Source organism: Macaca nemestrina, chromosome 2 (genome assembly GCF_043159975.1).
Source record: "Macaca nemestrina isolate mMacNem1 chromosome 2, mMacNem.hap1, whole genome shotgun sequence".
NCBI lineage: Eukaryota > Metazoa > Chordata > Mammalia > Primates > Cercopithecidae > Macaca > Macaca nemestrina.
In genome coordinates this window covers 81,786,286-81,813,951 of record NC_092126.1, presented here as the reverse complement: position 1 = coordinate 81,813,951, position 27,666 = coordinate 81,786,286, and the positions used below count along the sequence as shown (strand labels likewise).

The following is a 27,666-nucleotide window of genomic DNA, read 5'->3' as shown; positions in this document are numbered from 1 at the left end:
AATATTGTCCTCTGCAGAGTGTTACAGTGCTGTTTGTCCACAGGAAGCCTATTAAAAGTGGACAGTGCAGTCATTTCATCTGGCTTTGGCTGGACTGCTTTTCTTTCCTTTAATGATGTGCTGGAATGTACCATGCCCATAGGGTCTCCATTAGAACTTTTACTTCTGGGACGATCATGAAGTTTAAGGCTTAAAAGAGGCATCAGTTTACAGTCTTGTGGGAATCACTTGAATACTGGAGCACTAACTTCTTACTGCTTTAACTAATATATTGACTTATTTTAAATAAACAGTTACACAATGAAGGCAGAGCCAGTGGCCTTATTGGAAATCTTTGGGCTTTTTAAAGATTCTGCAATCCACACAGCTGGGGAAGGAAGGAAGGGGCCTGAGGAGGGTTTATGCCCTTTTCAAACCAGGAAGAAAACACATTAACCTCTCCCACCCCAGCGCTGCCATCAGCCAAAGGGGGATCTTTACAACTCCCAGAAAATCTATCAGCTCACACTCAACCCTCATATTTTCCAATGCCCTTTTCCTGGTAAACAACAATTAACAGAACAAGAAAGAAAAAATAATCATTCCTTCTGGAAAAATGTTTTTAAAATCTGGTTCTCTTTTTAAACATCACTGATGAATCATTCCATTTTCTGCTTTCCCCGAAGCTATACATTTGTTATAGTTTGTTCTCCTACTCCATCCCCTTAATATTTAGATCATCTGTCCTGATACATGTTTGCAAATTAAAGCTGGTTTGAGATTATAGTAAAACCATTATTTTTAATAGCCCATTTCAAGGGCAGTGCTAAACACTGCAGAACACGCATGGTACTGATTACTGCTGAGCAGACAGCGGCTTTTGCAGATTAATTTGTAACTGGGAACTACTGTAAACAGATTTCACCAGAAATCCCAAGGAATAAAGTGAATTGGTGATGGTATTTGGCTCCTTGTATTTATTTATTGTTTTAGAAACCTTCTGATGGAAAGCAAGCTCACAGGGGTTTTTGCAAGCCCCTTGCAAAAACATTTTCCTCTAACCTTCTCTCCTGTTTCATTCATTTATTGGGGAAGACGGATCAGGTCTTCTAAAGAATTCTTATTTAAATAGCGAGAAGCCCCTTTCATGAGAAACAAGGCCAGTCTAACTACTGTGGGATTTCAGAACCCTATCTTTAAACTTTAAGTTGTGTCAAGAAAAAGTGAGATGACTCTGCCTTTACATGAAGTTATTGTTATATACCCAAAGGAGAAAGGGAGTGGGATGAGGTGGGGGAGAGGAGAGAGACAGACAGACAGACAGACACACACACACACACACACACACACACACACACACAGAGAGAGAGAGAGAGAGAGATTAAGATTTAGTGTTCTGTTAGCTTCCTTTGCCCAGGTCCTTCTGATGATTTCCTTTAGTCTTTTTCACAATTTATTCAGTGGAGAACAAGACTGATGATGACGATAATGATGATATTAATATAATAATAATGATGATGCAATAAATTCTCCATTCTTCTAGGTACATCTTCCAAGGTCTCGGAGGGTAAGCATTCGCTCTTGGTTATATTTGGGGAAGAGAAACTCAGACGTAGGAATAGCCTTCGCTCAGGCTGATGTCTGCAGGCCTGGACTGCAGTGTGCCCTCCTCCCGTTGTGAAGCTCGGGAGGACGCGGAACGGCGGGCGAGGCGGAAGGCAGAGCGGGGTTGCCGGCGCCTGGCGGGCAGAGGCGGTTTCACCTGGGTGGCTGGAGCCGCTGGCGCTGCGCTTTATTTCGGAGCGCAATGCCATCTACCGGCGTCCTGCCGTACCTGCAAGTATCCAGACCTTGAAAGTCGCTCCGCCTCCCCCCACCCGAAGCCAATGTAGGGGAAAAAACTCGGAGGCCCTTTCCACGAAATCCTAATTTAGCCAGGACCTGCCAATGATTCCACACCACCTTTTATTTACCTATCTACGTTTCCTCGTTTTGAAAGCAGTTTTGTAAAGGGCAAGGAGGTGGGGGGGTTGCTGCAGGGCTGGGGCAGGGGTTGGGGCGCTGAGCTCCCAGACCCCCTGATCAGGTCGCACTGTCTGAAGCAATCGGTTCCCCAGATTACTTGTATTTAATACACAATGCATCATAAAACAAATCCCTCATCCTGACAGGAAGAAAATAGAACAGCTCATAGCTCGAGCCGGTCCAATTTATGGCTAAATTAAAAAAAAAAAAAAAAAAAAAAAAAAAAAAAAAAAAAAAGCTCCGACAATGGGCAAGTTGAGGAAGGGCAGGAAATCAATGGCCACGAACCCGGAGCTCTTAAAGGTTCTCAAACGTCCAACTCTATGGGAATATCTGACCGGGTTTTAGGTTATTTACAAAGGATTTTTCCTGTCCTACCTACCACTGCTGTGCGATTTTCTCTCAAACAATGGCCATTATCTGAAATAACAGTTCAATGTCACAGATAACAGGCCACTGAAACGAATTAGTCACCACTTCTCGTCATTTTCTTTCCTCCAATCCCTCCCTTTTGCTACTATTTTTGTTTTTAAATCAATATTTTGGGGAAATATAGTTCTACTGGATTTACACGTTTATTTGCACTTGGAGAAAACAAAAAGTGAGTGGCACTTGTGTTATTCCGTTTGCAGCTAAAGTTTAACCGTCAGCACACTTTCCAGCCCCTCTTGCCCCACCTCTCCCCCGCAAGTGTCCCTAGACTCGCTTACTTTGCTTTACTTTCCATTGTTGAGCTGGGGAGTTGGATTTTGTCCATTTGTTTTTATGAATGGAGTTTTGTGATAAAAACGCGTTAACTTCCATTTAGCCAGTGGGATTTACTAAATCTTACAAAGTTGGTCATGAATAAATCTGTAGACCCTTTTATTTCGCTATGTATCCCCTGTATTCCTTCTTCCAATGTCTTTTCTACAATGTGTTGGTTTAAATGTTCCCAAGGTATATTAGAAAGTTATCAAACATAGGAGAGTGCCGATTACTAAAAGCAGCATTTATGATGTTAAAAGTTCAAAAATAATCTGAGTTGTCAAATTGCTTATTGCAGTTTTTGGCGTTCAAGGTGTTTTAATTAATGTATCAAATAAAATGGGAAAAACTCACTAGACAGTTATCAATCTCTCTAAACCCATAATACGCTATTTGGATGGGTTATATGCCAATAGTTTTTCAGATTTTAAAATATCTTTTAAGAAAAATATGATCTGAAAACTTTGCACGCCCTTTTCCTGACCTAGCTACAAGAAGGAAGGGAATAAATTAGAGTGTGAGTTTCAATTAAAAAAAAATTAATGCTTAGTGGAAAACTGGAAATGTACGTATCAACTTTTCACTCTTGAGGTTGCTGTTTTCTGACAATTTCCAAACTATTTATATTTAGTCTGAACTAGCGTCCCTATACCCTAAGCTTTATCCTCGCCCCCTCCAGCGTTACCTCTCCCCCCACCCCCGCCCCCTCCGCCTCGGTGCACACACCCTCACACCCCTGAAAGCACTTCTCCACCCTTCCCCATCCCTCCCATCCCCCATCTCTCTCTGCCCCCCCCCCCCCTCTCTCTCTCTCTCACACACACACACACACACTCGCGCGCGCGCGCGCGCGCACACACACACACACACACACGCACACACCACACTTGTGCTTTCAGGACATCGAAACAGAGGCTATTTCCCTGGGGAAAGAAATCCTGCCTGGCGAGATCTCCCCATTGGTTGTTTACCCGGATAAATCTACATGTTTAAGGGGGATGGTGCATCCATAATCAGTCTGTCCCTATAGGACTTGGGTCTTGGCGACCTTTTTGTGACCTCTCCCGCCAGAGGAGGCTGCTGTCACTTTAAAAATTTAAAAGAGGAGCCCGTCTGGCTTCCGATCAGATCTCTCTGGGCGGCGGGAGATAGCTCCCTTTCTCCCTCGCCCCGGGTTCTTTCTGGATGGCCGAGCAGATCCTCTTTAAAGAGACAGTTCATGAAATAGAAACCCGGCGTCTGAGCTTGGAGTTGCGAAAGGGGACGATCCCGTGAGGGTCCAGGACCCGCGAAGGCGCTGTGGAGGATCTGAAAGGGGGATAGAGCTCCCCTCGCCTCCCCAGGCCCCCCACCTTTTCAAACTCTCCTCCTCCTGCTTGTTTTCCCCCCTTGGAACTGGGAAGGAGAAGTAGAAGTTTTAGTGGGTTTCAGATAACTTTCATTACACATCGGGCTGATAAGAGCAAGAGAAAGTGAGAAAAGAGGGAGGTGATGTGAACCAGAAGGAATAGCTCCGAGCTCATTTAGGAAGGGGGAAAAAGCCAAAACACACCAAACCCGGGTCACCCAGACGACAGAAGACTTCATTTCTTGTATTAAAAATACACTGTTGGCGGACAATAAATCCGAAACGCGTGGTGCTGGAGAGCAGATCCTAGAGACGGACAAAGTTGTCAGAGACCCATTTGGAAATCGAGACGCGAGGCTTTAAAAAAATTATTATTATTATTTTTAAACATCTCGAAATGTTGCTCGGGATCGTTTGAAAGGATTTTCGTGCAGGAGCGTTGGGGGCTGCTGATTATTTTATTTTGTTTATTTTGATTCTTCTGTGATTGCCTATTATTGCTGAGTTGAGGCCATAGAAATCTAAAGGTAAGAGAACTCCTCACTTTAAAAGGAAAAAAAGTCTGGGCGATGTGAAAGTTTGTCACTTCGGACAGTTTCCTGCCCGGGCACCGTTTCTACGGGCGCCCCCCGCCCCCAGCCTTCTTTCCTCCTCGCCCGCAGTCTCGCGGAGCCCTGCTGCTTATCTACGTTGCTAAGCCGGGCGATTTCCTTGTTCCTCCTGCGAAACGGTGCGGTCTGGACACGTCTCCGGGGTGGGTCGTCCGGCCTTCGGTGGGTTTCTCTGCCGACTTGTCGGCCTCTTTTCCTTGCGCTCTTGTCCTCCTTTCCCTCCCTCCGTGTGTCTCTGTCCGTCGGTTTCGGGGACGCACAAGGTGCGGTTGCCAAAATCTGAATTCCTGGCACTGGCCACGCGACTTTGGAGCCGCTCTCGGCCGAGTTCCACCTTGCCAAGTAACAGCTTTGCTGTCCAACATCGTGTGCTGCTTCGCGAGAAAGTCACATTCGGACCCTTTGGCTAGATTATGGGGATTTTTTTTCCCCCTTTTGCTGTTGGTTTTTTGAAAGGGCCTTTCTCTAAAGTCTACCTAAAGGGTTTTTTTTTTCTTTCTTTTTTTCTTTTCTTTTTTTTTTTTTAAAGCTATCTTTGGAGCTTGACAGCTTTTAAAAACACAGGAGTGTGTTATATGAAATGACTGAAGATGTGTCGTTACTTCATTTTATTCGAGATTTCCGACACGATTAAGACATTTGGGAGACAAATGCAGTTCTGCTAGCAAATCAAAAGTGAATAATTCACCCAGGGGGCAAACGTTTCTGGAGAAAGCTAAGCTTTTGTCTTGGGGCAATAATATTGAGAGGAAGAATGTTAATATGATGGTGAAATCTTTGAATAATCATGTAACAGATTATGTAAAAAGACATTCTTTGAAAATGAACCTTTTAAAAAATTAATTTTGCTGTTGACAGTGGCAATGCTAATAATGTTAACACGGAATAAAATTACACCTACAATTTTTATGTGCAGTATATGTAATACTTAACTCCCTGCCCCTGTAAAAGGGAATGCTTGAAAGCTAAGGGGATGGATGCTTCTTGACTTTGAAATTAACAAGTTTTCCACGTCTCTCTGCAAATATGAAATGGAATTAGTGTTGCATTTCACTGGCTTTATTAAATATTTCTTTGGTGCGTCAGGAGAACTGCCTTTTTTTTTTTTTTTTTTTTTTTTTTTTGCCAGTCAAGGAAACAAACAACAAAAGATCAACCAGAAACCAAACAGACTGAGCAAACCAACAAAACCCAACAACAAACTCCAACTTTTTACTATTTAAAAATGTGCATTGCTATTGTTATTTATGTACCTTCTCAACATCTGGGATGGGGGGAAATCTCAAAGTGCCATTTGAGTTACTCAGCACTGAGAGTTGAAGTAACATCTTGAAGTTTGTAATTTTATTTATAACAAATTTTTAGAATTTGTCCTCTTAATAGAAAGGATATTTAAGTGTACACTTTTGTCTCTGTTAGTGTGAAGAGGTGTCCTTGAAAAAGAAGAGTTTGATTTGTGTGTGTGTGTGTGTGTGTGTGTGTGTGTGTGTGTGTGTGTTTAGCAATATCCCTATCTTACGTTTAATTTTTCTTTTTAAAATTGTGGGACAACTTATTGCCCTTCAATTTCCTCATGGCCAAAGGCTTATTCATAGGGCTTCTTGACTAAAGCGCTCAGAGCACTGGGTTTTTCTTGAAGTATATGGTGAGTTAATGACTTGAATCTGCAATTGGGTGATTGCCTGAATTCTATGCAAAATTGCTTTTGGTCTCAGTACTCAAGAGTTTAATTTTAACTTTTATGTGGGTATGCATACAGCAGAGATCTGTAGGAGTTATTTAATTCAATAATTTTTGTTCTAGGTATATTGCTTAGTCTTTGATAGGAAACTTCCTCGTTTGTATTAACTGATTGACATAACATTACCAGGCTTTGTAGTATTCACCATCAGGTCAACAACTCTCAGCTTTTAATATTGATGTTTAAGACATTATTGCTGTTAGTGAATCAGAATAACTTGGTTTAAGTACACAAGACCTTAAAAATTGAAGTTTCCCTCTTCAATTTTTGTTTAGTGTGTCCTAACTAATGATTAACATTGCGATGGGCCAAATGTAAAATTTCATGAAAAATAACAAGGTACAAGTATACCTAATGATGGCAGTTCGTTACAGTATTTTAATATATTTTATATTTGTTCACAAGGAGCCAGCTTTGTTATTTTGCTTACTAGACAAAATATTGAAACATACATTGACATGTGTTAACTGAGTTTGCCATACTTTGCATGAGTGTTTCCGAATCGATTATTTTAACTTGTTTTCCTTTAGTTTGGTCGGAAGCACCTATAAGACAAATCTTATTATCTCCTTCAATTAAGAGTGTGATTTGTTTCATAGTGATGAAATGCTAACTATGAAAAAAAATTAGATGGAAGTTTTTAAAGTGCAAAAATGTGAAAATATATGCTTACATGAGACTATATAAATATGAAATATTGACTATAATGTTTAGAAATATTATGTTAATATATGCTGTTCACTATTATTTTTTGTAAAAATCACATTGGATAAAATTAGCACTAATTTATGCATATGAAAATAAGCATTTTTGAAACCAATTAATCAGTTTTTGTAACAAATTGCAAGTGCTTTATTCCTTTAAAAAAAAAAAAAGCAGTGTGTTGTCATTTTCAAGGTAACTTCTCATTTCCCCTCTATTAATGTGCCTGTGATCTGACTTTTTTTAAGGATCCAAAGAAGGAATATACATTTCAATGAAATATTTTCAAACAACTGATTATTTTAATGAGTGGGCCAATATGACAATTGATTGTTCTCATCTTCTTCCCTCCAGATCTTAGATGAGTTTTACAATGTGAAGTTCTGCATAGATGCCAGTCAACCAGATGTAGGAAGCTGGCTCAAGTACATTAGATTTGCTGGCTGTTATGATCAGCACAACCTCGTTGCGTGCCAGATAAATGATCAGGTATGTTGCAAGGATTTTCTTGTCTTTCCTTGAGAGCACTAAAGTATCAGTGGAGCCTGAAGAATAAAAGTAACAGTGAACTGCAGTAGACCCTTGTGGCCTGTTTGTTGATATTGTGAAAGATAATGCACAAATATAAGTAAAATTCTGAACAAAGTCATATTTAGTACTACCTTCTTTACATTCTTTGGGTAGTCTATTCACTTTGTACTAGTATCCTTCATAAATGCACCAGTTTTCTTGGTCTGACTGAATGATTTTAAAACTGAGTATTATTACTGCGTACTGTTCAGTTTTTCTTTGCTATCATAGTAGGTACATTCATGAAAGGTATTGAGCTAATCAAGAACATCTTCTGAATTTATGCAGAAATTGGAAGTGATATACTTGAAATGTTATATAGGTTTTATTTGAAATCTATATGCATGGTATCAGTGTGGACTTATCTAATTATGCATTTTATATTGATTTGCCTAATTATAAATGAGAACACTTACTTTTAGATTAATTAAAATACTTTTTTTGGTATATGTTAAAAAGTTTAAAAGTAACCCTGCTGGAAATTGCTTTGTGACATTATGGAGGACCATGAAGTGAGGTTGACTTTAATAACAATAACTGTGAAATAAAGATCATGAAAATATCGTGAAACATATTTTATACTTAATAAAATTAGCATATGAATCTTGTAATATAATATGACAATACCTGAAATAACAAGAAATGCAGCCCATTAATTTTTGTTTTATAAACATTGTTGGGTTAGAATTTAATTATGTTATAATCGTTTATTTCTTTTAACCCAATGGTTTCCTAAATCAAATATGTTTCAAAGACCATATTGAAGTGGTTGCTTGGCAAATCTACTATGAAATCATCTCCAAGAAAAAGAATAGTTTAAATTAAATGTTTCCAATTGAAAACTTAAATAAAGCTACTGTCAATTGGTCTAAGACTCTATTTCATTCATTATTGTGAGATTATTATTTGGCATCTTACCAGCTACCAGATAATTTTTACTGACTAAACTGTGTAAGAGGTAGTAAATTGTAAAATTAGGTTTAAATGGAAATCATTTAAAAATCTTCAACATATATCAAAAATAATAAACCAATCAATTGTTTTTTCTCCTTGCCATAAGAAAACAAGAGGAATTATTGACAAGGGAAAACATTATTAAATTAGCTATTGATTGTGAGCAGAAAATATCCTGTCTATCATATGAGTTACTGTCGCCATCAACAACAAATATTTTTTGAGCACCTACTATTTGTAGATGTGGGAAATACATAGGTATTGTGAGTGAATTAATGTTATACTCCTTACAAAAGAAACTGGAGGACCTTAAATAATAGCTTTAAGGTGAAATAATATAATTATATCATAATAATTGTTCGCTATTCATATTTATTGACAATGGAAGCTATTTCCTTAGACAGATAAAACTGTTGTAGAATCAGTGAAAAGATGATTTAAGAATGGGACTTGTAGGCAATCTAAGTCTACTTGCAGCCATTTTTTCATTTAATATTTATGTGTGTAGTGTTTTATAATAAATGTACTCTTATTGGGAATCTTGATTGCATTAAAAAAGGGAAACTGTTTTCCTGTTTCTCACTATGAATTAGGTTACTCATTAAAGTAGGCATTTATAATTTTACCACAGTTACTTTTGAAATATACATTGTAAAATCCCATTTTTTTTAAATGCCAGTTTTATGCCTTAATGAATAGCATGTTTACTTATTTTGACTAGAGAATCAGAGAAAATACTTAATTTGGGAAAACAGATCAGGACAATATTAGACACATATTTTTCCTAAGTGGTAATTTTTAACTTCTATATTATGCTGACAGAAATCTAAGATGCTAACAGAAATGCATATCAAATAATATAATTGTGAAATTCAAGGAAATTCATCCATAAACAACAAGGGAGGAAAGTCAGAAGTAAAAGTCAGATTTGTATGATACGTGTAGATGTTTACAATCACTCTTAGCCCAATTGACAAGACAAAAGGGAACAGACACCCAAATAGTGTCTGCATATATTATAAGCATATTCACCTATAAGCACATATGAATATTCTAAAATCCAATTAAAACTAGCAGTTCTAGACAACTTTGAAATGTGACTGTTGGACTAGGTACATGATAAAAGAGCTGACTAAAGAGATTCCCTAGGTCTGTTTTTTTGCTCTCTTTTCCATGAGGAATAGGAGCTGCCAAATGGTGAATAAGCACAACTCATCACATAATGAACACTCCCATTGTGGGAGGTATTATTTAATATTTAGCTATATAGAGGGACCCTGGTATAGGAGTAATTATTAAGCATTAATGACATCAACTCACCTGTATAACACAAAAGTAAATGGAATGCTCTACAAGAAATTACAAAAAGTGTTTCTCTTTGCTCTGATTTTTAGATACAGATAAAGTTTATCAAATGAATTTTAGAACAAGACAGGTATAAATCCTGGACTCTTAAAAAAAAAAGGAATTTGAGATGAAGCTTTCAATTGCACGTTAGTCATGGTAATAATTAGGCCATCTAACAAAGAAAGAAAAAGATTACCCAGGACAAAACAAGAGTGTATAAATTGTACTTGTTCAAAGATACGTATTTTTAAAAATTCTAATGTTAAAAGATCAAGTTTAATCAATTAGGATCAGTTTTTAATGATGTAGAGGAGCCATATTAAATAAAATAAATGTGTTGCTAAGATTATAATACAGTTTGATAGTAGTAGGACAAGCAAAACGTTGTATGCTGGATAACCTGTATTTGATTTCTTTGTGGGTGAAGAAGTTCTAGAAACAGCATGGGTTTTGGTTTTGAAGTAAAGTTGATAAAAGATGTAATCTATTTTGTATCAGAAAAAATTATAAATGAAAGCCACCCAATTACCACTTCCCCATATGTTTCTACCAGCATTTTACTTAAGGAAATTTTCCTGAGTTTAAATTTTCCAGCAGATTTATGTGAGTTATTTCATTTCAGAATTTTTTTTTCAGACAGAATGAGCTTTGTGGCAGCTTTCTTTCTTGTCAGTACTGCCTAGAAAGATTCAAGTTTTGTGATTTTAGACGTCTCTTTCATTTCATGCTTCCAAAATTATTGCAGTGATGTTTTTGGAGATACACATTCTGAAAACATTGACATCACTGCTGAACCATAATTTCTAAGTAGCTGTGGCTTCTGACTGATATCTTTATTCACCCCTGAAAAAATGTATTAACTACAGTAATTTATCTCTATGAAAGAAGCTACACCAAAGACATTAGTAAATTAAGTCACAGTCACACTTAAGTCATAAAATAGTAGATCCATTAAATATACCCAAGTCTCTTTATCCTTGACATTCTAATTATTTTCCCTTAAAATTTCTCTACAATGCTACATAGTTCTAAGACTGTGGCACAGTGTTTAGCTGGAAATTTTTACGGAGACAGACAATGCTTAAATATTTACATTCTAACAACCTGAAATTATCCTGGGTTGCTTTCAGGAGCAAGAACTGGCCCTGAAAGGCAGAGCAGGGTAGGAGCAAAAGCAGAGAGTTGGTTGAGGAAATCTCTTTCCAGACTAGGTCCTCAACAGGACCAATATACAGAGGAAGCATAAAAATTTCTTTTTTTATTATTCAGAGTTTTCATTTACTACAGAAGCACCCATGTGTTTAATGTGAAGTAGACCAAACATCTACATGATTTACTGTTTTTTTTGTTTTTGTTTTTGTTTTTTTTTAAGAAGAAAACTGGTTATTTAGATATTCCTTCCTTTAAAGTCTTGTAGCTATCTTACTTGTACAAACTATTTTGATTGGTGGATGTAACTTATTGCTTTAGATTTGGTCGGTCTCACCCTGTTCTCACCTCTCTCTCCATCCTTTGATAAGTCTCCTTTGGATCCCACATATACCCTTCGCCTGGATCAGAACCAGGGCTACCTACCCATAGACCCCCATCTACCTCAAACAAGGCCAGTTCTCATGCTTGAATAGATTCACAAAGTTTGGGTACTTATGGAGTAGTTCTCTGGACACAACAGCTTTACTCTAATACTTCTTCATAGTGAAAACATATTGGTAATGATCAGAGAGTCACTAAGACACAATTTACCTAAGTTGGCTTTTTAGACTTAAATGAGACCTGCCTTTCCACTTATAATTAATACAATTTATGTAAGTTGACTTTTTTGACTTAAATGAAACCTGCCTTTTCACTGATAGACTGATCTGGGCGAGTACTTTGGGATAATGTTTTGTACATGTAAGTGTGTGTATATTCTGTATCATAAGAAGGAACACAATTTTATTCAAACTCCTGGCCTGCCCTAACATGGTCTACGAGTAGAATAAAGTTCTCAGAAACCCAAGACATTATTAATCTTGTCATTTACACAAGGTGATAAGTCCTTTCATTTTTAAGTAGGCCCTTGACAGCTGGCATTTAGTAAGCAGAATAAGAGAAGTCTGCTGTTCACTCTGAATAAAAAGAAATGTGTCGATAAGAGATTATCTAATGCCTGATGTATATTTTGAAGAAATGAGATACAGAAGAATGAGTGCCCCTCAGAGAATACAAAGTCAGAATTCACTTAAGGATTCTGCCAGCTCCCTTGTGGTTAATGAACGGCAACAAGACTCTGCAGTGTTTTCAGTTGGAACAGGCATTGTTCTCGTTTGTGCTTTACCTTATAAAGTTTTAACTGCTTCCAGGACGATCATAGCTGATGTGGCACCCCGCATTCGCTCTCCTTAGGTCCACGTGAATGATTATATCAGACTGCTGTGACACTAGAACAGCATTTTATTGTGAGCTTATTATGGGCTCAATTGTTATTTTGTTTGGATTTTACTATGAAAAAAATCCACTTTCCTGCATCATTCAATTAGTACAATTTGTGCAAAACAGCAAGGTAGATTAGCTATGTATACTGCAAAAATGTAATTTGTTAGCCTCTTTACACTTTTTAAAAATGTTTGTGTCTACTGTCAGGTAATTTGTTAATTTGCTCTTCCTTTACAAGGATATCTGTCCACATTTTGTACGACTTCTTTTGATGTTAAAGTTATTATTGGCTTTGGGCATTTTCTTTGCTTTGCTTTTAAGTCAAGTTCCACTTTTATACCAAAGTTATGCTCTGCTGTTTTAAGATGAATGCCAGCTGGCAATACCCAGAGACTGGCTTTGTGAACAGTGCCTAAGCTGACTTTGGGGGGATGTTGTCTGGCTGATAAGTTACTTCCTTCACCTGAAGATGAAACTCTTTCAAACATAGTTTGCCATTTGATTTTTACATCATAAAACAAACATCACCTCATCCCCTGCCCCTAATGAAGTTTCCTTCATGTAACAATGCCTAGGACACAGCACTGACATAACACTAGGATTTTTGTTAAGATTCACAAACTGCATAAGTTGAAAGAGAGGGTGACCTGAAGTATTAAGTGCACATTTTAAGTAATTAGTGTTTGCATGTATGTATCACCTTTCATTCAGGAAGATCGCAAAGCATCACACCCACAATAGACTGTAGCTATTTCTGGAATGGCATAAAAAAGTCATAAGAATGCTTTACAAGCCATGAAGGAGGAGAATGTTTTGGTCAAGGACACAAGAGAAGCCTCCAGCCAAGTAAAACACCAAAGATGATCTTTTTAGCTTCTTTATAATGTAATGATGGAACTCTTCCCAAAGGTTTGGAAATCATTCCAAATGATCATCAGTTTTTATTCAGTCAGATGAAATGACCACATTAAAGACAGGTGGCTAATGGATATTTTTGGGGGGTCTGTAGAGAGACCCTCAGAGGTTATTTAAGGACACATCATGCAAAGCTTTCAGGCTGGGTACACTGTAAGCTTCGTGTATAATAATGTGTATCTTTATCAATTGCCCTATTTATGCAAACTAGAACTAACAATTCTCTCTCTGTTTTGTTTCATTCAATAAGTTATACTTGGTTTTCTCTTCATGTTACTGACAAAGAGATAAAGATGTGGAGAAGAAAAAATTCCCCCACCAAAGGTATCTTGGTCTCGTGGAGTCATATTTTTCATTTAGGAAGGGATATAGCAAGGTAGCACTTGATCTTTTTCAATTAATATTTTCTTGTCTTTAGACTGTGACCCTGAAGACAAATATGAGATATTTTTTCTTTGGAGAAACTAAGTGTGATTTGCTTTGGCAATGCTTAGCCATGAGAAAGCTTCCATAGTGTTGGACAAATTTATGTTCGGTCATCAATCTCTGCTGAAGACACTTCTCTTTACCTCTTATTAATTAGGCTCAGAATGTATAATAGGATCCTTCCTCCAGAGACTCCTATTAAACTTTACATCACTCCTGAATTGGAGTTTCCCACATGACTATGGATAGATCAGGAGTCCAGACTATGTTTCCTATTGCATACATTGTGTCTGTAGACTTGATGCCACCTCTCTGCAGTACCAAGACTGACAGATATGTCCATATGAAATGTTGACTTTGTTCAGACATGCAAACTGCTGCTACCTACTTCCTCTCCTACCGACCCTCCAATTGCTGAACTTCCATTCAGCTTTTCCTAGTCTTCAGACTAGTAAATTGAATGAAGATATAGAAGATAAAGCATTTAGGCCAAATGCTGGGAGCTGGAAGAGGAAGAAATCAACTGTTAACTTCAAAGTGAAAAGACACCAATAGCCAGAAAAGGTTTTCTCTCAGTACAGATTTTGCTGGGAGTACATTTCTCTATTATTTCAATTATTACAACTTCCTGCATAGGTTGAAGGTCATTCATAATTCACACTTCTGTCATTTTTAGACATGCCAAATGCAGTCTATTAAGCATAAATAAAACTTCCAGTGTTTGATCAGGAAAAATAAACGGGGATTCATAACAATAAAGCCTTGTTCATCTTTTTAAAAGTAAATGTGTTTTCCTTCTTTCTTATTTTCCCCCTTGTGTGCAGAATTTTTCTGTCTCAACAATACAAACATAATACTTTAAATCAATCCACAGATAAAGAATCTGACAGATTCTAGATTTTTGTTCTCTGGTATAATAAACAAGACCCACCTGATTACCATTTGTAAGTACTAATGATAGAGGATTTGGTTGAACGCAGTCCTTCAAAGTATAAAACAGAGTTAGACTGAGAGTCTTTTATGGCATATTAACTTTCCTAGCAAAGTGCTTATGAGTGTCTATACTTGCTTTACTGCTGTCCTCTTGGACTTAACCAAATAAAATGAATAATGATATGTGATTAATTCTAATTCCAAGTATATATAATATAAATTTTATAAAACATAATATGTAATTACATATAACTTGTATGATATATACTAATAATCATGTGCCATGAAGCATTCGTTCTTATTATATATAATTATATATATAATATGAGATTGCTAATATGCAAATTAAAAAATTTCTCCAAAACATATACTTTGCCATATTTATGTCAAATTATAAGATATGTATTTATAAGTAACACCACATGAAAATGTACAATTTGGAAGTCTAAATTTGCTAAATCAATTTCATATCACCACTGTCTTTTATACTTAACTTAGCCTTGTGAGTATTAACTGAAGGGACACTCTCTTTGCATTTGGAAATACTTTCAGGGTTTGATTAAAATAAATTAATTGTAATAATTCTGTTTAGGGTATTTAATTTCTATATGCATGTATAACATTATAATTATGCCTTCAGCTGTGGGTTTTACCAGTGGTAAAACTGAACAATTTTGGATTTCTAGTTTTACTTTTCAACTTCTTGAATAATTTAGAATTTTAAATAAACATTTAGAAATTTCACTAGTGTGCTATTTGAACAAATTTTAAAAATAAAAGAACATGAAATCTGTTACTAAAACATTTACTGTAAAAACTTATCCTTATAAATTGAGGTATCCAGAGATCCAAATACAATATTCGTACTTACAAAGGTATAAATATTGCTTTATAGAAAAATAAAAAGAGCCTAGCAAGATACTGGGAAAATTTAATTTTTTATGTGATAAAATGAAAAAACCATCTCAACTGGCAAAAGTTTCAGGTTCATGGGAGTTAGGTTATGTTCATAACATGTTGTGCTTCTGGATTTTGGTATTAGCTACCAAGTAGAAAGTTTTGGAGGAGTTAACACAGTTTTAAAATATTTATTATGACTTTTTTAAAAAATGGAATTTCCGTATAATTTATTTTCTTAAACTATAAGGCCCCATTCTTTTTATCTTTCACCTTATATTGGGAAGAATTGAGTTTTTCCTTTTCATAGAACATTCTGAGAGAGAGAGAGCAAAAATAATACATGAACAACCTTTTTGTATTAATTCAAAATTTTCTAAGTGTTGAAGATTTTTGAGCCTCTCTTTATTTATTGGGGGTATATTCATTCCAAAATTTCAGATCCAGGATATTTTTATTTTGAATTCAGAGAACTTTTTACATAAAACCCCGATAGGAGAGGAGACCCATTATTAACTCTTTTATGGAACTTAACAGACTAATTGACTCCCTTCCATTTTTCTCCAACACAAAAATGAGAGAGTCATATTAGCAGTGTCTCTGCTTCTGGCACATAACACAGATGGCATGTAATTCACTGGACTACAATATAGTCGAGATTTTTGAGAATACACTGACTTTAAAGATATTATAACTGTATTTTTATAAGCATGGTCATACTATATACAAATATATGAGAAAATCTATATAAATCACTTATTTGTTGCATTTTTATTTGCTGAAAGATCTATTTTATAACATAAAAGTATATTTTCTGAAAGGCCTGATTCCTCTAAGATGACATCCCTTCATTTCCCCATTATATTGTTTCAGGGCTACAAATTGTCATTTTGTTTTGGTTTAAATTACTCCTGTCAGTTCTCAAATGCCTGCTGGCATACCATTAATATTATTAGAAAGTAAATTAAATTTATATGTAGACATCCCTAGATTCAAGGATTCAAATTATACTTTTGGGCCATTGTAATTAGAAGAGGAAAACAATATTGCTTAAGTGTCTCTAAAACCCTAAAGGATGAGAGGTAACGGAGATCAAGTGGTAGAAACACCTTGAGAAAAGGACTAGATTTGTAAGGGTGTGGCAAATGGAACTTCGAGGGACATTCTTATTGCTATATGGGGAAGCATGCCCAGAATCTGCCCTCATTATGTCTGGCGCTTGCCAGTTCTTTTCAAACCTCAGTTTCATGAGCACCATAAAAACTCACTTAAAATTGAAAAGAACACCCTGAAGTTAAAATCCACTCTGCTTTTCTTTGCCTTTCATGGCTTGGAATGTCACCTTTTACCTCCAGTAAATAAAGCCAACATCAACACTCTTCCGTGTCTTTTATTTTTTATTCACTCAATATTCTTCACATGACAATCTGGACACTTAAAGGGAAATTACAGTAGTGATCTATGTCTTGGCAAAGAGAATTGTCTTTATAATATATAGTTACAGTGTATCCATCAATTTCTTTTGTTTCTTAGACTGTTCACATTGGATTGAGTAAATCTAAAATAGAATTAAAAGAGACATGATTAATAGTGGACTACAAAGAAATAACGATACTGTAATACTCTCTTAAAATGACCTGACATGCATATCTAAGTAGTATTCCCCAATAGAGACAATTGCACTGTTTTACTGTCTTGCAGGTTATTGTCTCTTTAACCTCACTATTTCCGAGAAGCCACCGAAAAGTTCTAATATGTCACAATTCAAATGTCAACATGTTGTTGGAAAGGAAGCTAATAAGTTAAACCTTTGAGAGATGCCAAAAAAAGAGGTGATTCAAACTGTTGAGAGAAGTCCATTGTTTTCTAAGGGGAAATAGAACTCCAGAATGAAACAGGGTACTTATAAGTATTTAACTGGAAGATTTAGGGGAAAAAAGCAAAGTCACACATTATTTTATTATTATTTTAAATCTGGTAATCTTTAAAAAGAACTGTTCTCAGTGTACTTCCAAGGAAAAGAAAATGTGAACGACTAGGGTTAATAGGATACAAACTGCAAATAAACTATTTTTTATAGAAACAGCCCATAACAAGGAATAATTTTCCCAAGATAGTCTGGATTCTATCTGTGGACAAATACGAAGATTCTTAGGTTATATTATAACATATTATAGCAACATTTTATGTTAGCATTGTTTTCTGTAAACCAGCTTCAGGTTTATAGTAGTTCAACTACTATTGAATGAAAAAAATTATTCTATTTTGACAGGAAAGAAGCTAAGCAGAAAATACTCAAGTTATTTTTCAAATTTAGCACAATTTTGTGCTCTGGTCTTGTTTATAGAAAAATAAACAATTGTACTTTAGAGCCACCTACTGGAATAAAGAGGCACGTACAAAGTCTTCTTCTTTCCAAAAGATAAACAGATAAATAAAATTAAAGTATGAGCATTTCTGCTGATCTTATAAGACATCAACTTATGCAGCTCTTCTTAGTTTGAAAAATCAAGTGATGTTGCAAAAAACCATAGTTAACAGTACTATCTCCTAATAATATATTATTAGAATATGATGGTGGTTGTTGTGATGTTGTTTTGGTTTTGTGTGTGTGTGTGTGTGTGTGTGTGTGTGTGTGTATGTGTGTTGCTCAGATATTTAGAATCTGGACTTTTTTGGCTTAATAAGATTGATTCTGGGCTGGGCGCAGTGGCTCACTTGTAGTCCTAGGACTTTGGGAGGCCTAGATGGGCAGATTGCTTGAGCCCAGGAGTTCAAGACCAGCCAGAGTAACATGGTGAAATCCCATCTCTACCAAAAAATACAAAAATTAGCTGGGCGTGGTGGTGCACACTGTAGTCCTAGCTACTCAGGCGGCTGAGGTAGTAGGATCACCAGAGCCCAGGGAGGTTGAGGCTGCCATGAGCTGTGATTGTGCCACTGTACCCCAGCATGGGCGACAGAATGAGACCCTGTCTCCAAAAAAAATAAAAAAAATAAAAAAGATTGATTGTGTTTGTGGACATGCTCAGTAGGAAGATTGGAGAAAAGACTCATTGGCAATGTTAAAGAGAGAGAAGAATATATGAGGCAAAGGAATAATTTCTTTCTCAGAGTACTGTAGGGTTTTGCAAAGATACTGTGGTATAATATAATTGGTCTCATTTTCACCAGTTAATCGTAGAACTTCATTCTTTCTTCTAAAACCTCTATCTGATTATGGGATTGTTTAATAAATAACCTTAGAATGAAATGAAAAACTAATGACATTTTTTGGTAGAATGAATGAACATCTAAAAGATTTTCATGCTTAAAAGCCTTTTTAAATGGAAAAAAAAAAAAAAAAAAAACCTGGTACCTGGACAGGTAAGTTGGACAATGACTTGCCTAAGTCACCAAGCTGCCCAGGGGAAAAGCAGGTGGCTCTTGGAAATTTCAGGTCAGGGTTCTTTCCATACTTGCTCCATTGCTTTTCAGTCAGTCATTAACAGATTTATTAAATGCTTCCTCTCCTCAGCACTTTGCTAGAAAGCAAGGGAAATAAGCACCCCTCCACCACCCCAATAAATGCATCAATAAAACATGTAATGCCTACTTTCAAAGAGAGAGAATCAGGAGCTGGGCCTGAGGGCAGGACCTGGGTATGGGAGCACCCTTCTGATTGGTGAGAGAGGGGATTAAGTTTTGAGAAAACAAAATACTCTCCTTTGTTGTCATGATCCTTTATGTCATGCCCTTTCAAACTATTACCTTCCAAACACACCGTTGAGAAGGTGCTACTTTTGCAAACTTGCTTAAGTGGGGAAGGGGCAAGGTAAGCTAGGCTACTGCTGGAGAATTCCAGGCAGAATTAAACTCTGTGAGTATGTGTGGTTTCCTAGGGTGTTTTGAGGATTCAGAGAAGGGAAAGTTCTTCGTTAAATATTACACAGGATATATGTGACGCAGCTAGCCTTGCATTAAGAAAATTTTATTTGTGAAGTAGGATTTGGAAAAGATTTGTGAACTGGCTTGAGAGTCACAGCTTTCCATTTGTCACCAGAGGGCTCGTTTTCAGTATATAAAACAGGAAATCACACTTCTTTTGATAAAATATAAAAAGAAAAAGATGTTCATTAAGCTGATGCAAAATGTACAGGTATCTTAGTGTATATCTTGACCTTTGTTAATATATATACATCTCTCTCTTTCCTGATTCCATCCCCCTTTATTTTCTCTTTAAAGATATTCTACAGAGTAGTTGCAGACATTGCGCCGGGAGAGGAGCTTCTGCTGTTCATGAAGAGCGAAGACTATCCCCATGAAACTATGGCGCCGGATATCCACGGTTGGTACCACTCAGGCCACTCTCCTTATCACCTTATCATTGCAACTATAAAGTAGCATCGAAAGCGTCCATTGTTCTTGGTGTTTGTTACTTTCCCTGACTTTTCAATGTCAGTTTTAACAAGTTCCTTCTCTTGAAGCAGCTATTTTCTTGGTTTGACATCTGGTCACTATTACAGTGAAGCTGAAGTAAGCAGAGGTCTTCCTTAAAGTGGAGGTCAAAGGAATTTTGAGTATTTGCGCAGAACCTCACCTAGCTATGCCTTTTGTCAATGCATTAGTCTATGGTGAGGATCCTTTCACTGTGTAGGGGGCCTTTCAGAGGCTTGATTTTGAGCTTTCCTAAATCAAGGGAATGTTTCTGTCATCTAATGTTCTATTACTGGGAAAAGTTTCTACTGCAGGAAAATCTTAGCCAATATGACCATATGGGAGGGGTGTCAGGGAAGAGGCCTTGGGGAAAATGTACAGATGAAGAAATTTTAGAGGCAGAGGAATTTTTTTTTTTTTTTTTTGAGACAGAGTATCGCTCTGTTGCCCAGGCTGGAGTGCAGTGGCCGGATCTCAGCTCACTGCAAGCTCCTCCTCCCAGGTTTACGCCATTCTCCTGCATCAGCATCCCGAGTAGCTGGGACTACAGGTGCCCGCCACCGAGGCAGAGGAATTTTTATTTGCCAGAGGCATATTCTAAATAAAAAGATAATAAAAAATAATGATCATCAGTAGTGATGCATGTTTAGGTCAGATAAAGAGAAAATTTTGCTTATATTGATTTGTATCATTGAGATGGAAATTTAATATATATTTTTCTTCTTCCTCTTTCTGTCTCCTAGTATAATGTGATTTGGTTCAACATAATCTAGTGGCATCTTTAGAATATTTTGTAGTTGGAAGGTCCCATAGAATCAGGGATCACCACCCTCCATCCCTTTAGCATCCCAGATGGGAAAATCTAAGCTTTTGCTTTTATATCTCCAGGAAGCTGCCACTCTTGGCGGGTTCTCTTTACTTGAACATTTTTTTCCTTTGGACTGCATTCTGCCTCTTTGTAGGTTATACAAGAGTAGTGGTATTTGCAGGGTGATGGGGAGGGCTGGCGGGGGTGGTGGGGCGGGGGGGAGGGGGGCACGCTTTTGGTGCTCATTTTCCTCTTAGCAACTCTGACATGCAAATAGCTTTAGAAACCTAGAGTTCCCAATTAGCCTGGTAGAGTTTGAGCCTGAAGGGGGTGGCTGGCCCAATGGGAAAGGGCTTTTTGGCAGCAAGGGGTTCTTAGATGATAAAGAACTGCAATCTGGGCTTTCTCTGGTGCAATGAATATTTCATCTGTAAATGTTAGACCTAAAAAAGGTTTTCAAACAGTTGTTTTTTTAAATATTAATGATTAGGTTAATACTCCAAAAGTTCTAAATAGAAGCGACTATTCTTTTAGGGCTACCATTCATAAATTATTTTCCTTTACAACACTCTTGAACCCATCAGTTGCTTCTTGTTTTCAATGTATCATGTTTATATCCATACATACACTACATATGTTTCATATATTTCTTATAATATTTAAATGATGATTTGTATTTTATACTTCTAGGATTCAACTCTTCCTAGGAAAGAAAATAAAACACATGCATTGCACACCTACTGTATGATAGATATTATATATTCTCTCTATATTGTCTCATTTACTCTTTTATGCATAGAACCTGTGGGAAAGAAATTATATCCATTTTACATATAGGGAAACTGAGCTAATTAGGCTAAGTGAATTGTCCAAGAATGCATGGCTAGTAAGTGGTGGAGTCAGGATTCAACCCAAGATCGTTGCTGTCTCTGATACCTAGGCTTTTTCCATGCATTATGTAGCCTGGAGATTCTGTTTGTGTTCAGACTCTTGGCTGAGGTCCTAAATATAGATCTTAAACATATGAATAGTATTACAAACTCTAGGAAATGTTTCTATTAACTAGCTAATGTCATTGAGAATCCTGTCTTTAGAGCCAAGTTGAGTTTTTTTAGAACACCTCCCTCTCTGGACCCTCTAAATCCAAAGACAAACTGTTGAATCTTAAAACACCTCTCTCTCTCGACCCTCTAAATCCAAAGAGAAACTGTTGAATCCACATGGTAATTTCTTTACCTCTCTGTTACCACTGTTACTGGTTTAGTTTAAACTAAACCAGCATCTTATGTGGATTTCGGCAGCAGTGTCTCAATTGGTCTCTCTGCTTGACTTCTCTTGCTGCAACTGGGGAAAATTCTTCTAAAAACCAAGTCTGAATATATCCCTGCTTTCCGACTTTCAGTGGCTGTTTTCCTTCTTAGCATAGATTTACAAAGCCCCTGGTGAGCTGCACCCCCTCCAACTTCATTTTGCACTCCTCCCTTTTGTGTGCTCCGTGAACCTACCATACCTCACTACAGCCCTACCTTTCTGTGGATGTGCCATCTTTTTTGCCTCCATCACTGGTCTGTTCATGCTGTTCCCATTACCTGAAATGTGCCCCCTCCTTCCACTTCACCTGGCTGATTCTTACTCATTACAGAACCTTTTCTGAACCTCCTTTCCCCAGATTTGATGGATTAGTCCTATTTCTCTAGGCTCCTTTAAGCCCTATGCTTTCATCTGCCATAAAATATATCACAGTCTCTTTGTTCATATGTATATCCCCTTAAATTTCTTATATATTCATTCCCTAGAAAAATGCCTAACATTTGGTAGGTGACTAAAGTATTCCCCCAAAAACGTTCAATGAACAATTGAAAAGTAACATCTTCCTTGGCCATAGGTCTATAAAAGAGGGATTATGTGTCATATTGTTTGTCGTGGGTATTTTTTATCAGTGTGAGCTGTTTTCAAGACTTCTGTGATTGTACCTGTGTGATCTGTGCAGAGTGTGGCTTTATGAGTGGGCTGAAAGCTATTCAAAAGACAAAAATAGAAACAATACCATCACTACCTGACATTTTATAACCTTGTTGTCTCTACACCCCACTACTACCATTTATTTATCTTATTAATTTAAAGTGGAAATTAATGATATGTTTGCTATTTAACAAAGCTATGCCAATTTGCACTGACCCTGGGGTAACATAAATTAGCCTAGAAGGGTACTAAAAACATCCTGTGTCCCATTTTTAGTGATGATGAATGTTAAACCATTTCCAAGTTTGCTGACATTAACCAGGCTTAAGCATGGGTCAGATACAGACTCTGTGTCCCATGTTCTTTCCAGATAACCTGGCACTGGCATAATAAGAAGTGTATGAAATAGAAATGGTTTCAAAACCTTACACAATCACATAGCTCTATACTCCCTGACTGTTTACATTTAACTTCTATGAACCTGAAATCCTCATCTGAAAACTTGGATAAAAATCTGACCTATAATTCCTCATTATCAGGTTTTAAGGAATGTCAGTAATCCACATACAGGGTTGAGAAAATATATGAGGCTCAGTAAGTCGTATTTATTATTTTTAGTATTCTCTGAACCTGAAAAGGTTTAGTCATAAAGTTTTACTGATCAGGAGGATATACTCTAGTCACAGCCATTGCTTATGTTATTGTTCCAGTCTCTCTTCCGGGTTCTTTACATATGATATTTCTAATCCACATTAAAATTGACATGATAGAAATGACAATCAAATAATACCTCTTACATCTCATAAAATTTGGTAAGATTGGCTCGTTTGTGATGGCAACTCCTGACCACCCAATCCTAGTAACACCTGAATTGTTTTCACAGAAGAACGGCAATATCGCTGTGAAGACTGTGACCAGCTCTTTGAATCTAAGGCTGACCTAGCAGATCACCAAAAGTTTCCGTGCAGTACTCCTCACTCAGCATTTTCAATGGTTGAAGAGGACTTTCAGCAAAAACTCGAAAGCGAGAATGATCTCCAAGAGATACACACGATCCAGGAGTGTAAGGAATGTGACCAAGTTTTTCCTGATTTGCAAAGGTTAGAAATGGCATGTTGTACCTCAAAACTTGTGTATTTATTCTGCAATGTTATGCTGAATTTTGAGGCTTTGTGCAGATGGAAAATTTGGAACTCCAAAGAGCTGGACAAATGCACTCGTGACATGTTCAGAAATCATATTTGCCTGGATATTCTCGTCTGTCAAATATTTACAGTGAAATCGGAATTAGTTATTTTGATGTCACATGAAAAATAATGTTATATTATTATTAAATAGTGTTATTAAAAACTGAAGCCTTAACTTTATAGTAAATTACGATTTAGAGTAAGTATAAAGAGTGCTGGAACAAATTAAAGTAATCATATGTCAAGAAACAATAAAGCTGCCCCTAGAAACATTCAGACAGTTTTTGAAAGGACTAGATCTGGCATTCACTTAATGACAGGTAAATGATCTTTCGATAGAGCAGTAATTCATAGATTTAATTTCAACAATTTATCTAAATTGCATATATATAAAAGAATAAGAGAAACTTGTTTGATTTTCCAAAGTGTTGAATTTCCTAAAAGGTAAAAGAGAAACACAATTGTGTAAATGAGGTAATTCTTTAACACTTATTTTTAACACAATGAAAATCATATTTCAGTGACATATTAACTTGTTATAGCCTTTTGAATTTTATTCTATAACTTTTTAAAATTGCTGATAACAACACTAGAACCTACTTTTTGAAAAGTATATACTAATTGTACTACAGAATGGTCTTTAAGATCAGAACAGTTTAGAACAGTTAATGGATCTTTTTGTTTGTTTCTACCTAATGATTTTTGCCTTGGTCCACAAATAATTTTAATAATTGTATTCATTTACTTTGCTTTTAAATCTGGAAATTGTCCTTGAAACCTGTAATCAGAATTTTAAATGCACATCACATTATATTTAAATGGGAATGGTAGTATATCAAATGGCCTTACTCAAGAATGGGAATTACTCAGACTTTGTCTTTGACAGTTCACCTTCAGTTTACCCTTTTGATTCCTTTCCTTCTTTCCTGAATCCTTTTATTCCTCTCATTTTCACCTCACGTGTTGCCCTACATCCTCTTCTCTTGGTTATACCTCTTTTAGGAAAGGATTTCATCTAGTAGTTGTTCACTTTAAGGCATAAATGACTAAAAGGCATTAAGCATAATCCTTTCTGTTGAGAAGATTGAATAGAAAGAATAAATATCTAGCTTTGAAAATTTAGGACTAATTTAGTTATTAGAGAGTAAACATTTTATGGAATAAGAGGGCTTTCCCAGAACCTTTTAAACTCACTTCTGCCACTTCATATAAATCTTCATAGAGAATAAATCAATTATATATGTTTAGCAAAGTGTGGATTTGTAATTAAAAAAAAGCATGTCCCCTTAATATAATTGTGCCCAAATTAAAAAAAAATGGAGCTGATAAACACAAATGAGTAGGAAAATATTTATTCTGTAAAGTAATATTTCTGGTGTCAGAAATAAAGTTGATTTACTTCAGCTGTATTGTAAAAAATAATGAATGGCATTATAAAGCAAAAATTGACAAACTAAACACTAAAATGTATTTCTTACTTCCTACTAAGAGTATACAGCAATACTTCTTGGGTGGAGAAAGCCTTTTAATCTGCCTTGCTGTAAGATTAAGCCTGAGTCAACTCTATCTAATGCTGAAACCAACTGTTAGTTTAGTTAATTCAGTCAAACATTTAGTAGAAAACAATAAGGAAATCTAATTATCTGGCACTGCGTGAATTCTGAACATTTATATTTTGGCAGCCCAGCCATATGGATAAAGCACGTCACTATGCAATTGGATACTAATCATCCAACTGGTATTTTTGGTTATAAATTATATAATCTAGCCACATTCAGAACCTTTATTTTCTGAATATTTTTTACTTTATTGAATGCTGCGTTGTCACTTTATACTTTAAATGATGAAAATTACTTTCTGGTCATGATCTATTCTTCTGCTGTCTATCCTGTATGTAAAATCTTGAGAAAAGAATGCAAACAAAAAAATAGGAGCAAGAAAGAAACAAAGGATGATGTGCAAAAGATGAAAAGAGCTGAAAAGAACTCAAAAGGCTCATCAAGGCTCTATAGATTGAGATAAAATTCCATGAAAAGCAGAGAAGTCTCACTGACTGGATTGCTTCTATGTTTATGAAAGGAATGCACATTTACTTTTGTGAATGCACATTTTTTTTGTGCTTTTTATTACTGATTAGCTGGAAGCTAATAATACTATGGGACAACATGGTGGGACAACATGGAGTTTCTGCTCGATTAGGAGAAGCAAAGAAGGGAAAATTCCTTTTGCTTTGTTATCTTTTTACCCCTACATGCCATATACTTACAATATACTCTTAAAATTAAGCCATATCCTTGGAATTAGGGGGAGGAATAAAACTCAACATATAGGCCAATCTTTTGCCACTAGATTTCAGGGTTTATGATTTGATATATAGTGTAGTGGCATATATATCATACAATGGCTTGCCTTTATGGGTTGCTGGGGACGGACAGTGAGAACTGCAATCTGTGCAGTGATTTTGGAGGATGTCCCTGACTCATTTCAATGTTAACGACAGTTGTTGGTATCTCTGTCTTAACTCTTTTATTAACATTCCATTCTGTAACAAACAGAGGATTACATATTGTAGATAAAGGTAGGGGCTTTCTTATGACTCCACATACCTGTACTCTCCTAGTACCTGTTGTTCACAGAGATACCACCACCTGTGCTCGGAATAGCATTTCCAACTCAATTGATTCATGGGGCAGGAAAAATGAGTTCTTGTGCCAGTATGAATAGAGTTGTGGGGAGGAAGCTGAGAAAGAGAAAACGTATAGGAAATGCATTTCTAATTTACCAAGATATGAGAATGGGCACCATTTTCTTACATATACTCCCGCTCACACAGTCTGTATGACCACTGGATAATTTATTCTAGGTGTGCAAAGGTCTTAATTGGTACTGATAGTTATAATATTCATCCCACAAAGAAATAAAAGAAAATAAAAGAATGCTTTCCTGGTTGGTACTTTTTCTTTTCTAAATAACTTTTTTATTGTGGAGCACTTAAAATATACACAAAACTAGAGAGGGGATAGTATTTTTTAAATCCCATGTGTTAAGCTTTAATAATTATCACATGAAGTCAATCTTGTCACTATACCTGCTTTAAATTATTTGAAACAAATCCTGGACATTATATCGTCTTATTCAAAAATAGTTTAGTATGTATCTATAGAAAGTAAAGACTCCTTAAAAACATAAGTTCAATACCACATTAAAAATAATTTCTTGCCAGGCGCGGTGGCTCACGCCTGTAATCCCAGCACTTTGGGAGGCCGAGGCGGGTGAATCACAAGGTCAGGAGATCGAGACCACGGTGAAACCTCGTCTCTACTAAAAATACAAAAAAAAAAAAAAAAAAAAAAAAAATTAGCCGGGCGTGGTGGCAGGCGCCTGTAGTCCCAGCTACTCAGGAGGCTGAGGCAGGAGAATGGCGTGATCCCGGGAGGCGGAGCTTGCAGTGAGCAGAGATCGTGCTACTGCACTCCAGCCTGGGGAACAGAGCGAGATATACAAATTTTAGAAAATGGAGGCAAACATTTGAGAAGATAAAACATTTTAAACTTTAAAACAGAGAAACTATGCTTGTGAGAAACTTCTAATCATGTTTTTCTTTTAGGGGGCTTAAATACTGCACCCACTTAAAATATTACACACTTTTTTTCCCCCAGTTCTTAGGTTTTGTATATTATGTG

General features: G+C 36.4%; 1 protein-coding gene across 17 annotated transcripts in view; it reads left to right on the top strand.

Annotated features, from left to right (window-relative positions):
- Positions 1-27,666, top strand: part of LOC105466009 (MDS1 and EVI1 complex locus) — a 591,474-nt gene that overhangs the window by 524,181 nt on the left and 39,627 nt on the right. For 8 of the 17 annotated variants that reach the window (XR_003014483.2, XM_011714761.3, XM_011714750.2 and 5 more), the window contains 3 exons: positions 7,508-7,642; positions 19,835-19,937; positions 23,680-23,896. Coding sequence is in view for 16 of the 17 variants with exons in the window: in XM_011714761.3 (XP_011713063.1) it covers positions 7,508-7,642; positions 19,835-19,937; positions 23,680-23,896 (455 nt within the window). In the remaining variant the exon portion in view is untranslated. Of the gene's footprint in view, positions 1-3,617; positions 4,627-4,713; positions 4,873-7,507; positions 7,643-19,834; positions 19,938-23,679; positions 23,897-27,666 lie in introns of those variants that run through there. The other 9 variants (XM_011714832.2, XM_011714800.2, XM_011714847.3 and 6 more) reach the window with 6 other exon arrangements.